At 35.8% G+C, this 15026-nt stretch overlaps 1 protein-coding gene across 2 annotated transcripts in view; it reads right to left on the reverse strand.

The window, feature by feature from the left end:
- Positions 1-15026, reverse strand: part of ALCAM (activated leukocyte cell adhesion molecule) — a 182339-nt gene that overhangs the window by 26418 nt on the left and 140895 nt on the right. For both annotated transcript variants that reach the window (XM_063112284.1, XM_063112276.1), the window contains exons 4-9: positions 14027-14091; positions 12791-12878; positions 12149-12331; positions 7128-7255; positions 5399-5531; positions 1416-1528 (exon numbers count right to left, since the gene is read on the reverse strand). In XM_063112284.1, coding sequence (XP_062968354.1) covers positions 1416-1528; positions 5399-5531; positions 7128-7255; positions 12149-12331; positions 12791-12878; positions 14027-14091 — 710 coding nt within the window. The remainder of the gene's footprint in view (positions 1-1415; positions 1529-5398; positions 5532-7127; positions 7256-12148; positions 12332-12790; positions 12879-14026; positions 14092-15026) is intronic.

Below are 15026 nucleotides of genomic sequence, written 5' to 3' on the forward strand. Positions count from 1 at the left end.
TGATTAACACTACTTTGAATACATTACGTGCTCATAAATGATTGAATACATTTGGTATTTGATCAACAACAATGACTGCAGTTGATGTAGAAACTGCTTTAGCCACAGTAAACTTAGGTTCTCTAGTCCTGTAGTAAAATGCCCTATGGTTGTTCACACAATTACTGAGTAGCCCAGTTGCCTAGAACTCACCCAGTCTTATGACCATTGACTACTACAAATACATCCTGTTAAATGTGCAGTCTGTGGAGTGACACTTTAATTATCTAAGTGAACAAGAAGTTATGATGAGGCTGTGGCTGGAAGAGAGTGAATGAGAAACTGAGCTCTAAGAGTAGCAGAAGATCTAGCATTGAAAGGGATCAAAAAGCAGACAGTAAAGCAATAAGAAATAATTTATATCTTTGTTAAGAAGAAACTCTAGCAATAAATTTCTCCACATATTTTTACAAAAACAGTTCTTGTCAACTTCAAATGATGTGTGTGTTTTCTCAACACATCGCAAGTTAAGTGCTCTGGTCACATGCCATGCTCTGCTAACAAATACACTGGGTGTTCAGAAATACTAGACAAGGAGTTAAGTGGAGGGATCATAGTCACAACCTTTTCTTTGGGTGATAACCTTGTTTCAAATCACCAATTATCAATTCTACTTTTTTCATTATAAAAAGAGAACAATGTTTGGGTCCACAGGTAATGAACTACATTTCAGATAATCATAAGAATGTAAGCAGCCAGGAAATACTGAATAAGCTCCTAGCATGTTTTAGGTGTTCTACCATGGTACAGCGAAATAAAAGGACCCCTTCAAGGAGCTCCTAATCCAAAGGGATCTACTCTGAAAAGCTTAAAAGTAGTTTCAGCTCAGAGAGGCAAAAAGGCACGTAACCAGAGTATAGTATTTACATTCAGTAAGGTCTGACTTCAAGTCTCTGCTGTGTCACTTAGGAGCTTTCTAATTTCTCTTGTCTCAATTTCTTTATGAGTAATGTGGGGAAATTAATAAATCATCTTTATATTTTACATGGTTATTGTAAGCCTCATGTAAGAATAACGTGGATTAAACACATTGTAAATTGTTAAGCCGTAAAGTGCATAATTATGGGTGTGTGTGTGCACCCATGCATGTGTGTTTATGACTACTTAGTATATACACATAATTAAAGTACACCCCAAAATAAGTTTCAGCGCATCAATTATGAATGCTACCCTGCTGTTGTTGTGTAATTGATTTATATTATTAGCATATAAAATTTTGTTGTAATTTGATTTATATTATTAGAAAGAGAGAGAGAGAGAATGAATGTGGGAGTACAAACACATCCATGAATATACATTTTTAGATATACAGTACAAAAGAAACCTAAAGAGAAGTCTGTCCAAACAGCAAGGCAGTATCAGGAAGTATTACTTACTTTCTTCCATACCACAGTCGCATTCCTACTAGCAGATATTGTGCACGACACAGGCAGGGCATCACCAATCTGCTTGGTTACTTCCCCACTTGGGTTTAAGGACAAATCCAAATCTGTGAAGCAGAAAATCTTGAAATGCAAACTTCAAGAAGGTAAGATAGTCAAAATATTTTGGAGACGAAAAGATGAAAGGAAAAAAATCCTTCTTACCTCACTGGAAAATTTAGAACTGATTATGTGGCTGAAATAACTGTACTGTAGCATAGTCAGACTAGTTTGTCAAGCCAGGATTAAGGTTAAGATCAGTTTAGACAAATGAATGGCCAATTTAATTGCTTATGTAATTATTTGCAGTTAAATAAAACAAATCATTCTACCAATTTCTATGAATAAAGGAAGTTTAAGATTCATGTTTTATTTGCATATAAATATTCCCCTAGGATCTATCATCTTAAGAAAAAAAAACCTTGAATTACCTCTGGAAGAAAATAAAGAAAGATCATGACTAGGTAAATATTATAAAAAGAGTTAGTAAGGCATAATGTTGGAAAGTCAAGTATATTTAGACAGCAGGTGATAAACTGAAAAACCATGAGACAGTATATGTGTTCTTTCAGAAAGAATTGACTATAGTAGTAGATATATTTTTAATGCTACTCCATTTCTCATGCAGTTGAAATTTTAAATAAGATCCATTGTTAGGTACACTGTCAGCAAATATCATTTTTAAAAAACAGTATAAATGTACCTAAGGATGTATAATCTTTCATACGGAAAATAATTTCTATAAAACTCTTACTGTCATAGTATGAACTGTATGAGGAAAACCCAATTCAATTGAACAAACATTTATTGTACAGCTACTATGTCCCAAGGAGATACAGAGATGAATAACGAGCTTACAATTTAATGAGGTAGAGGTAATATGCACTCAACTGACTGTAAAACACACACAGCCTGTGAAATCAGTGTGTAGTAGCAAACCTGCTCCAGGATAGGAGCTCAATAAATAATTTGCTGAAAGATTAAGGACAGGGCTATGAACGGAGGTACAAAGATTTATAGGAGTGTAGACAGCCAAAGTGACTTCCAAAGTAGTAACAAACGCTTTCTGCAGGAGACACCAAATGTTCATGGCCCCTGATTATTGAGAAGGGCTTTCTTTGATGGGTGAAGACATAAGGAACACTTGCTACATAAGAAAAGGCAGAGAGGTGAGAGAGTTTAGCAGATTTCGTTATGGTGAGTAATCCAGTATGAGTGGTGATAACTCATGAGAAATAAACCTATACAATGAATTGAGGCCAGACTGCAAAAGACCGTGCTTGCCTCACTGGGAGGTGGGACTCTATTCTATGGTAGGGATTTGCTGTTGCACTCTGTGTTTCTCCTTCCTTTTACATGTTATAATTGAAATTTGTTGATAGTTTGAAACATCATTTTTTTTTTTTTGTGGCCGGTAAGGTGATCACAACCCTCGGCACGGTGTGGTCTGCACCACGCACAGCCAGTGAGCGCACCAGCCATCCCTATATAGGATTCGAACCCGTGGCCTCAGCGCTACCAGCACCGCACTCTCTTGAGTGAGCCACGGGGCCGGCCCTGAAACATCATTTTTAATGTTTGTCTCTCCTGTTAGACTGAAAGTTCCATGAGGGTAGTGATCATGCCTTCATTTGTCACTGACATATCCACAGCATCTGTCACATAGGATGCCCTCAGACTCTATCATTGAAGGATGAAGAGAAGAAGCATGCTTTCTCAGTTTCTCATTAATATTAATAAAGGCACAATCATATAGAAAAGTGGAGTTTCCTCAAATTATTTGGGTGAATTATATTTAGATGAAAATTTTATTCAGGGTGAATTAGAAGCTTTTATTAGCTAGATAATTAACATGCTAGTGTGAAAATAAAATATTTTAAAGGATAATGATGGACTTTGAAAGTCCTGATGAAGAATCTGTGTGTGCATGAATTGGCAGAGGAAGAGTAGCTGTTTCATCAGCAACTAGGGATGTGTACACTGAGAGACTTGATGAGAGGTCTATTCTGCAAACATGAGCAGGTGTAGGTTGATGTTCCTCTGCCCACACTCCCTCTAGTCATCTATGAAAAGGAAACAAATCTTGCTTTGCAAAACAAACAAGCAATCAAGGATAAATGAACAGAAATGGGATTTTTATGTTTTTATATAATTTACAGTAAAATGTTGATTTATTTGCAATACTTCTTTTCAGCTTTTAAAGAGCAATACAGGCCTTAAAACCTAATGCTACAGTCTACCTATCAAAACCAAAATGCATTTCAAACTAATTAAATGCACTGAAATCCAATTAAACTGTTACACACTTTTGTTTAATTTTTCCCTCTATAACAGCTAATCATAGAGGAACTATGTGGCTGCAACCAAGTCTTTTGCCTTGTTATTCTGCTATCTATCCTTGCCTGCCTAATGTACAAGTAATACAAATAAAGGCCTTCTCCTTTTAGGATCTTGTGTACCTAGCATCTCTTAAACATAAGGACATCACACCATCTCTAAGGCACTGGATTATTGGTTATTGACCCAAAGACATCATGAACGATGACATCAGAGAGCTACTGCGCAGGCAATTCTGTTGGCTGCATTCCTTTGCTTCGCCATTCTATTTTTTTTTTTTTTTTCATGAAACAGGTCTGGATAAATGGCTCCATAACTGATGGGTCCTCAGAGAAAAAGTAGCACTATTGCTTTGCTTAAAGGTCACTGCTTTCTCTCTAACTAGCTTCTGATGGCAGACACACTCAAACCCATGCAACATGAGTACGAAGTAAAGAGCAAAACTCCCTGGCTATGAACATTTCTTAACAGTCCACTGTTTTTGCAAGGCTCTCCAGGGTGCAATCCTAACACCAGACAATCAAAAACAACCATCTGGTTGTTTTATTCCCCAGTGTACCCACGTGTATCTCCCTCAAAGTTTTAGCTTCTATCCTACATGTTTTTCAAGCATTATGGATAGAATGAAAGATTTAAAACCATGTGCTCAAGGCAATTTCTAAAGTCTCTTTTGATTTTGAAACAAAGAAACATAGTCAATGGGATTGTAGTGGATCGTGTTTAGAGGAAACCTTATTAATGGTACTCTTGGGGCAAAGGTCTTGTTAGAAAGTTTGGACTTTACCTCCAAGAAAGACTGACACTTGCTCAAAGCACTTTGTGAATTGTAGTGTCACCAGGGGGCAATGTGAATTACTTTAGTATTTCCCTGATGCATCAGGTACATCAATAATATAGACTGATATGCATTACAAAGTAAAGAACTCAAGATAAGTGTCTGTTTTTTATGTATCTCTCTCTTTTTTTTAACCATGTTGGGGCAAATATAACTGTTGGAGTTTCTGGAGGTCAAAAGCAGATTAGAAGTTTTAAAAAAGTATGTTCAAGGTGATTTTGAAGAGGTTCTGTTTCCAGAAATTTTTTATGTTTCTGTACTGAGTCTATTCAGCCAATAAATGGATTTTAATTGTTTCTACTTCCTCTTCCAAAAGTGAGTCTACAGTAACATTGTGTTTCCTGAGTTTGAGTGTTCATATTGTTCTATAATAGTAATAATAATAAAAAGATCCTTAATCTGCACTTTTCTGGGCCAATTGCAAACCTCATAAACTTCAAGACTATCTAAATATTTTCTTAAAATATGTAATGGCCTACTTCTTTAAGACGCACATGAATATTGTTTATTGATACCACAAATGACGCCATTTTGAAAGAAGGTGGAAGTTTACCACTGCCAAAAGTTGCGTTATCAGGTCTGTGCGGGGTTTCAATATTGTGTGCAAACCTAGCCAAAGTGGAGCTTACTCTGATGCTCTTTACTGAGTCTATTGAAACCAAGTTATTTCAGAAAGCAATAGCTGCAGTTGATTTGAAAGGATAGCCACATTAGAGTATTAGAGGCCTTTGAAGTGACGCTGGTATTGAAGAAGAAGGTGACTTACAGTGAACTGTGATGGCTGTTGAAGCAATCATGCTTTTTTTGTCTATCAGTGAGCATTTGTAGTCTCCTGTTGCATTGCGCCTCAGGTCTGTCATTGTGTAAGTATTTGAGCTTCTTATTCCTTCAGGCTGTCCCTTTTGATAGAGGCAAAATGTCAGATGATTACCCTTGGTAGCTACAATGAGAACAATTGTATTTCTTGATGAAGATGGCATTTTCTCAGATTATAAAAAGGGGGAAAGTGTTTCTTTGATTGGACAAAAAAGAGTACAGGTTGTGTTACCAGCATCTGATTCCTGGAGAAATAATTAGTATTTTGATTCTAAGGAATTGGAGGAGCTAATTTATATTGTATTAATGGCATCTATTTTATTGAAAGCATGGCTGTGTTTAAGCTTTAAAGCAGATTTTTAAAAAAATGTCAAGTATGTTTTATTTATGCTTTATCTAGTTTAACAGAAAGATTTAAAGTAGCTTACAAGAAAACATGTCATATATCCAAAGAAAAAGGAAAGATAGGAAGAAAGGAAGGAAGGAGAGAGAAGAGAGAGGAGAGAAAGAAAAAAAGAGTAAAAAGAAAACAAAACAAAAATTAAGAATAGGGAAATGTAGATGAAGTAGGAATATATGTTAATGAAGAAAAATAATCAGCCAATATTGTTGCTAAAACTGAGACAAATTGGCTCTGTCATCCCTGATAGCCAAAGTGAAAACCTAATTAAGTGTCAAAATTTCCATTTGCAAATGAGACAAAAACAGCATGTCAATTTATTAGGAAAAACAAAGTCTCCTGTCAGAATTTAAGTCTAAAAGAGTTATTTATACTAGTATTCTAAGTAACGTAATGAACGATATTCTTATATACTATTGAATAAATGTAGTAGATGAAATTCCACATCCCTGCAGTAAATGCAGTATGGAGTTGTACATGGCTTCCTTCCATGTGAAGGTGATTTCAAACACAAAGCTATGGCTAAGCAAACAGGCATCCACAGATAGCTCTCTCCTAGTGGCTCCATATCACTGACATCCAGAACAAATCCTAGAGGAAATTTCCTAAGTATCCTCTATGCATATCATTTCTTTCATCTATGATATGGATAAAACTTGAAGAAGTGGCATGTATGTCAAGAGTATTTATAATGACAAGAAAGAGAACACAGCATTATTCTATCAAGCTCAATAGAATGTGCCACAGAACTATCCCTATCTCAGGGCAACAGTATGGGTAGCCTTAGAATCCACATCAGACCATTTGCTGTCATCATTTTCCATCTCATAGTTACAGTCAGCCCTCTGTATCTGTGGGTGCAGAACTCATGCATACAGAGAGCTGACTAAGGGACTTGAGCATCTGCAGGGTCAGGGCAATGGATTGGGGGAGGATTCTGGAACCAGTCCTCCCCGGATACCGAGGGAAGACTGTATCTGCTTCTGAAGAGCATATTCTTAAGCTTTATTTGGATAATTAAATTCTGAGTTTTTGCTGTCATGGTTTCCTGTGGTCAGCTTTTTATTCTCTTTGTCCCTGAAATATCTCAACATAGAGGAAAAAAGGCAAGAAAACTAGCAGACGCTGAAAAGCTTTCATAGGACATTCTACAGGTCCCCAAGAATAACATTCTTTCTCACTTAAGCTACCCAAGTACATACAATTCTTAATGTCAGCCGGAAGCCAACCACAAGACAAAATGGTAGAAGTTTAGCTCCAGCAACACTTGAGCACTTACTGGTAAGTAAAACAAAAACTCCTCAGGAGGAGGGTTGCCATTTCCTAAGCATTTAAGAGTGATGTTGTCCCCTTCTTTGATGGCATTTTTTGGCGACAGCACTTGTATTGTCACCTGCTCTGTAGGATCTGCAAGAGTCATACACACAAGTTAACCATTTCATCAAGTACCAAATTACTCTGCACATGATATAAATGACTAAATTCTACACAATTTTCTCAAGAAGCTAGTAATAGTTATTACTTAAGTGTATCTTTTTATAGAAGGATTGAAGTTAATAGCCATTTGCTATACCAAGTACTAATCTCAGTTAGAACAAACTACCAAGAGCCCCAGTTACATGAAAATCAATTTCTTCTTAGCAAAATGTCTTTTAACTGAAGTAGGAATGACTGTAATTATTTTGTATGGAAAAGACCAGTAGGAACAATCTCACTGTACAATTTCATTATAAGGAAATTTAACTACGTTATATAGTTTGGAAAGACTAAATCAGCTAGCAAAGTAGCTAAAGCTATTAGGAACCACTATACTCATATTACATAATAATACCTTACGTTAAATAAAAAAAAGAGACATGAGCTAAACAATACCAGCAAGAATTTTGGCATACAGGGGAGTAGATCTGCTTTCAAAAAGATGAATCCTATGAACTGAGGGAGACCCTTAACACAGTCAACAGGACTGTAAATGTAATGTAATTCTGTCCTGTTCATTGGAGCCAAGATGCAACTTTCATTCCATTTTGGTCATTTTACACATAAAATAGGGCTAAAGGGTATTCTTTAGTACAGGCTACTACTCAACAGTAAAATGCTAAAGAAATTAAAGGCTGAATACAGTGGACCATATCTAGCAAATAGCAAATAAAAGAAGGTGGTGGTAGCAGTTATAAATGATTCACTTTCTAATTTATCCACTTGTTATATAGCTGGATAATGCAATGTACCATGCATTTTGAAATCATATGATACAAAGATTTGTTTTAGAGAAACTTTTCCACAAGACTTAACAACTATTAAGGCATATGTCTATGTTTTCAAACTGGTCGCACTAAAAAAAATCTATCTACAAAGACCTGTTCTGTTAAAAGCTAGCAAAGTGGAGGGAGAAAGTGGCAGTTTTGGAGGCCTTTTTCTACCTCCTGCAGTCAATTATTTACCTTTCTACGACTGAAGTGCAGAAAAAGCTTAGAAGGGCTGTTACAAATTGCTTCTTTGCCTTTCCTCTATGCTTGGGCATCTCTGAATATTTGCCCTGAGTATTTTGAGGCTAAACAGTGATTGGCTTAATATACTTCTTGTTTGTTTTTCTGGATTTCCCTGAGGTCGTTCCCTAATCAGCAGTTCCCAGTAAGGTTGAACACTAAATCAAGTTCATTTTTTGGTTCCTCACTGACCTATCTCTGGGTCTCCCTTACTCTTTGTGGCCCTTGTTTGTCTAGCGCTCGGGTTTGGCCTGTAGCACATCCCTGGGGCACATTAATGATCAAGGATGACACCCGAACTTCCAGGGATCGCAATCTGTCTGACTTCCTCCTCTTTTTCAAATCTCTCCTTCTTTGTGTTCCCTTTTCAGTAGGCTTTGCTCTGTAGTAGAGAGCCAAAGAACTAAACTGTGATCAGAGGGTTAATACAACACATTTGCACTTTACCAGTCACTTTCTGGACACCTGCTAACTTACCTACAACAAAATTAATGACCTTTTGCTCCCTTTTGTGCTTGACTTTGAATTTTACTCCACCTATTAGTAAATTATCATTTTGCCTATTACCCTTGCTTTCTCCTTTGCCCTCTCTTATCCATTCAATCACCAAGTCTTAATGATTAATACTTCATAATATATTTTACATCTGATTCTTCCCTTTTATCTACATTAACACTTCCCTAGTTCACACCCTAATTAACCTGAAGTATTGTCATCAAATTTCATTTGGTCCCTCCTTTGAGCTTTGTTCCTTTCTACTCTTTCATAAATATTTCCTCTGAATCAGTTTTCTTAAGTAGTGATTTGAATATTACAATGATATTCAAAATCCTTCACACATTCCCAATATATAGAGATTTGAAACAAAAATTCCTTAATATGGTATTTACAATTTGGCTTGAACCTAGCTCATGTGAGAATCTTGTATCTCACTACTCTACACAAACACCTATATAATAATCAAAATCGTCTATTCAAATTTTCTTCCTTCCATCTATCCACTTATCCTTCTGTCCAATTATTTGTTCATTTGTTTGGCATCTATTTTTTGCAAGTACTAAGTGCTAAAATTATAAATTTGAAAACAGCATATTCCCTGCCTCAATAAACTGTCACTCTATTTATGATGATACCAAACTTAATGATTAAGACTACTACAACGTAAAAACTGCATATGATGTAAGCATGTGGATTATTGGTAGCCCATAGATATATGAGACTGGGAAGATTTTCTCCAGGAATTGACCTTGGAGCTGGGTTTTGAAAAATAAGTAGGTGTTTGTTTAATGATAAAGGTAGGATAATGATAGCATATAAATAGCCATGTAAGTAGTATTCTACAGAAGAATCTGGAAAATAGAAGAGATCACAGTGGGTATGGTACAGTAATGAAGGTTGAAACATAGTGCAGAACCAAGGCTAAAAAGGAACTCAAGGCATATTTGCAATCAGGAGTGTGAAGATTAATTTGAGAGCTCTGGGGAGTCGTTGAAGAATTTTAATCACAGCAGTAAAACTATTACATTTGTGTTTTAAAAAGACATTTCCTTGGCAGCAGCTTGGAGGGCAGTTTGGGGTGAGCAGAGAAGAGCGGGCAGACGGGAGGAATACTATTTTAGAAGTCATTGCAGAAATGCAGGCAATGAGGAATGCTGGCATTAACTTAGGCAGTGCCAGAAGGCAGAAATTAGATAAATACAAAGATTAAAGAGCTAGATTCTCTAAAACTTCATTATTGATTGAATAGAGTAAGGAAGGAGTGGACTAGTAGATCTTTCACAAGCTTTCTCAAGATGAATTCATCAAATTAATTTTTCTTGAATGCACTCTTCTCTCCTTTCCCTTGAGCTCTCTCCTTCTTTTCACTGAAGTCTTTCTAGATCAATGATTCTCCAAGTGTGGTCCTCAGATCTATAGCATTAGCATCTTTGGGGAATTTGTAACACACTTAAAGTGTTAAATGCCTCCCCACAACAACTGGATTAGAAACTCAAGAGTGGGATCCAGCAATCTATGTTCTAACAAGTCCTTTGGGTTCTTCTGATGCACACTAGAATTTGAGAATCACTGTCGTTGGGCATCTCAGCTTCCAGGACTCTCCACTGAGTTCCTGTGGCACTTGTCACTTGCAACCTCGATTGACAATTTCCTTCTGACATAGGTGTTTCATTTCTCTATTGGAAGAGCAAACTCCTTGAGTGTCAGTTCTATGTCTTAAACTCCTTCGTGTCTTCACCATGAAGCCCAGCACTGCATACATTGTGCCTTCTCAAAAGCCATGCCGAATGCACCCTACACAAGCAACCATGGTAAAATCATTTCCTCCTTGTTCATCCGAGTTCTGCCCACTCAACTCTGCCTGCCTGGTACTTGCATACATTCCTGTTTTTTCTTAAGCCAATTTCCCAATTCTTACTACTCATCTTGATGTTCTCTCCTACCTTGTACCCCTGCACTTACACCAAGATGAGTTCTTTCCAATTGAGTATTTTGAACAGAAAGAATTCTGCCTTTACTTACAGAAATGATATGATGAAATACCATAAATCCTTGTTTTGAAATCAAGTTGAAATTATTTACTAAGTTTAAGGCAAAACAACTCTTTAATATTAGGGCAAGCCTGGAATTTCAGGTTTGTTCCTTATAAGATTGTGTGCCTCAGGAAACCAAAATAGAAATGTAGATGGGTAAAAGTCTCCAAAGGCTCAGCTGACATTTCTGCCTTTTTTTCCAGAATAGATGTAGAAGTACTAGGTTATTCCAGAACACATGGCAGTATTGCAAGAACTTTGGATTCATTTTAAATAATAATAATAATGAAATTCTTTATTTTATTCCTCCCCCCAAATTTCCAGCTCTATGTTTATATAGTGATATTATATTATACAGTATCATGACAATGGTACTTAATAACACTCATTTAATGTGTGGTGCAGTGTGCTATTTTAGATTTGTGATTTCATTTAATCTTCATAACAACACTCTCAGGTATTATATTTTCCCCATTTCAAGATAAGAAAACTGAGATTTAGAGTAATCAAGCTACTTTTCTAGAAACACACGGTAATAGATAGTGCTGGGACTGGAATACCAGTATCTTTTCTCTTAATCATTAGATTATCTTGGCACCTGTCTTACAAGAAAGAGCACAGCATTGGAGTAAAAGATTCTATTCCAATCTCTGCAGCTAATTTAGGGCAAGTCTCTGTGTCTCACTTTACTGCTAGATAAAATAGTGGAGTTAGAACAGATGACCATGAAGGTTCCTTTGTAATTTAATATCCTGTGTTTTAAATTATGATTTAGTTAACCAAAATGTCATGGAATATAACATCCTATTTAACTTACACAATTCATCTCATTATTAAAATAAATCTCTTCATTAAAATGGTAATCTTGTATTTAGAAAGCCAGTCAGTCATAAGACTCTATTTGTCTGTCATTCATTCATTCAGAAAAAGATCATAAGGCATTTTGAATTCCTACAAAGTTCACAGCAATGTGCGATGGCTGAGTACTACCAGAAGGAATTAACCGAGTTAGCAATCTTATTTTTAAGGAACTTAGCATCTAGCAGAATACAGAAGAGATGCTCATAAATAACAAAGTGGAGAGTGAAAGATATCAAAAGGTGGGTAAGCATTTATTCTATAGGTCTCCCAAGGAGGAAGAGATTATTTGAATGCTATGCATTTGGGGTGGAGGTTGGAAGCAGAATTCAAAGAGCAATTGGATTGGGATTTCAAAGTTTAATAGCATTTGAATATTATTTCCAATGCATTAAAATTACATGATTATATATTGAGTTACTTACAGTAAATATCAAAGACCGCTTGTTCAGAATGAACTGTTTTCTGGCCAGATGGTCCATAATATGTCACAGAGCAGGTAAATGGCATTTGAATATCAGCCTTGGTTGTCTTGTACTCCAGGGATGAAGTCATGGTATACAGCTGAGTAACTGGGTCCATTTGCTTTTTAAAAATTATGACCACCTCTGAAGAAAACAAAGGACACTAATAGTATGATATTTTACTGGAAAATCACAATTCTTAATTGAACATCACAATATCTTTGAGAAGTGGGTGTTTCCTTGTAACTGTATATAAAAAGGAGGAAAATTGACATGTAGTAAGGTAGGATGTCTTTTCAAAACCATGAAGCAGAGACATAAAATTCCAAGATTCTATTTCTATCTCCTACTCACTTTAATTAACTTCTAGAACATGCCACATACAGAAATCATTTTCTCTGCTCTTGATTCTTCTGCACAAGGACTAAAATAAAATGGTGTTTTAAAAAATCACTTAATGATTTAGTGGATACTTAAGTAACAAAGCATAGAGTCATAGGTCAAAAGAGGGCAACATATTTAGATCCTGGATAGTCTAACGAATGTCTAGACAAGAGAAAGTCAAAACAGGTCATCTAAATTTATTGCGCATCTCATACCCACCTCCTTCAAGGGGTTGCATCACTTTTCCATTCCTGTACCATGTGATGTTGCCAACTGGATAACTGTCTTTCGAAATGCAGTCACCCAACTGCAGAATGAAAAGGAAAAGTTATTACCTTGGTTCAATCAAGGACTTTCAATTTGGAACCCCAGAATCCTTGGGGAATGCAGTTATTTCAAAGATTTTTTTGACCCATTTGTTTTCCAAAACTAACTTAAGGACTGAATACATGCTCTTTGGTATAAAAACAATATCTTGTATTTAAAAATGCAGTCTTGCCCATCGTTAAATGTGCTATAGATGCTGCTGCTATTAATAAAATCACATTCATCTAAAAGCATTACAAATTCATTTTGACACTTCATTTTTAACACTAAATGAATAGCATAACTACATTAACATTCACTATTACCATGGTTCATAGATTTTCATATGCAAGAATCATTTACAGTGTTAAAACAGGGCTGCCTCTCCCTTTTCATACTATATTATGTATTTCATACTATATATATACTTACCACGCTCTATAATCCTCAATATTTGGGGTTTATCAAATAACAGTATGCAGTAAAATTTAATCTGATTGAAGAACTCCAGACTTTTTTTTCCCTTCCCATTCACACACACACAAAATAAGCTGTTTTGGTTAGTATAATGAGATTACTACTTACTTGGTGTGCCCATATGTGGAACTTGAACTTCGACCTCCCCTTCAACAGCTTCCCTTCACACCTCTGCTAATTTGACTATTCAAATTGGATCTTCTCACACCTTTACTTCAACCTTTCAATAATTTAAAATAAAGTCCAAACTCCCTACATGGCATGTAAGGCTTGTCACGATCCAATCTCTCTTTACCTCTCCAGATTTATCTGTTACTGTACTCTTGCCTTCTGCCCGAGCACCTAAATTTTCCTAAACATACCATTCTCTTTCACATCCTGTTTTTAATATTGTTGGAAAGCTTTTTCTGCATTTGGCCTGGAGAAAATCGACTCATCTTTCATGACTCTATTAAACATTCAGGTTATTCAAATATTCCCTCCAGAAATGACCACACCTTCCACCTTCCTCGATGTCCCCACTGTGCCTTTTGCATACTTTCTGATTGGCACCTGCATTACTGTCAACTCTACAAGAGAAAATTTTATCTTATTTGTCCTGTCATCTGAGGCCAGGAGAAGACACTTAACATCAGGCTAAGTAAAGGTAGTTAATCAAAAACAAGTTCTTACCTTTTTTAGCTGCTCTGTTTCGAGAAATGGTGCTTTGCTTACAATTTCAGGTTTAGACGGTTGCTCTAAAGTTAAGTAGAGAAAAGTTTTACATGTGGAAGAAAAAAGGACATTAGTGATTTAACTCATTTTCCCAAAGCAGGACAAGCAACAGAATAAAAGATAGATTTCTCTATTAATCTAGGTTCAAGAAATCTGGTAGGTCTACCCCACCTCCATATTTGCTTTATTATCTTAAATATTATCTTAAGTGCTTACAACTTTTTTGAATAAAGTATCTGTAATGCTTTCTGGATATTTTATAAATAGTAAATATGAATCTGATAGTGAAAAAGAGGTTAATGTACTTAATAGAATATATTATTTCTAATTGATTACCATAGGCCCTTTTTACTTATCAATGACTTCCAACTTATTAAGTGAAGGCTTAATTCACATGAATCAGAATCACAGGGGTGCTTGTTTAAAATGAAGATTTCTGAGCCCCAAATAGCCTTCTGAATCAGAATCTCTGGGGAAAATCCCATAAATCTACATTTTGCAAGTTCCTAGGGGATCCTTGGGCACAATGAAGTTTAGGAAACACTGCTCTAAAATAAAGGGAAACAGAAAGTTAAGGATGTAGAAGCCCAAGCTTCCTAAGTATTTATACTTTATCTTTTAAGTCATCACATTATGAAACTATAAATGTGGGGAAATCTTTCAAATTTGTATCCTGAGATAATGGACAGAAGCATTTTAAATATACAAAGTTCTATAAACATAAATTCTAATAGAGAATTGAGAAGCAATTGATTAAAAATTGTAGCAACAATTGATTATTTAAACTGATTTTGTTATTTTATTATTAGCTGCTAGCTTTCCATTATTGGATTTTCCATTATGGAATGCCATTATGGATTTCATACCTTTTAAATAGCTCCAACAATTAGTTTACAGAAAATGTATATTGCCTCATTGTCATTGATTTATGTGAGTCTCCTGGAGCAAAATTATTCTC

The sequence above is a fragment of the Cynocephalus volans genome, chromosome 1 (assembly GCF_027409185.1).
Source record: "Cynocephalus volans isolate mCynVol1 chromosome 1, mCynVol1.pri, whole genome shotgun sequence".
In the NCBI taxonomy this organism is placed as follows: Eukaryota; Metazoa; Chordata; class Mammalia; order Dermoptera; family Cynocephalidae; genus Cynocephalus; species Cynocephalus volans.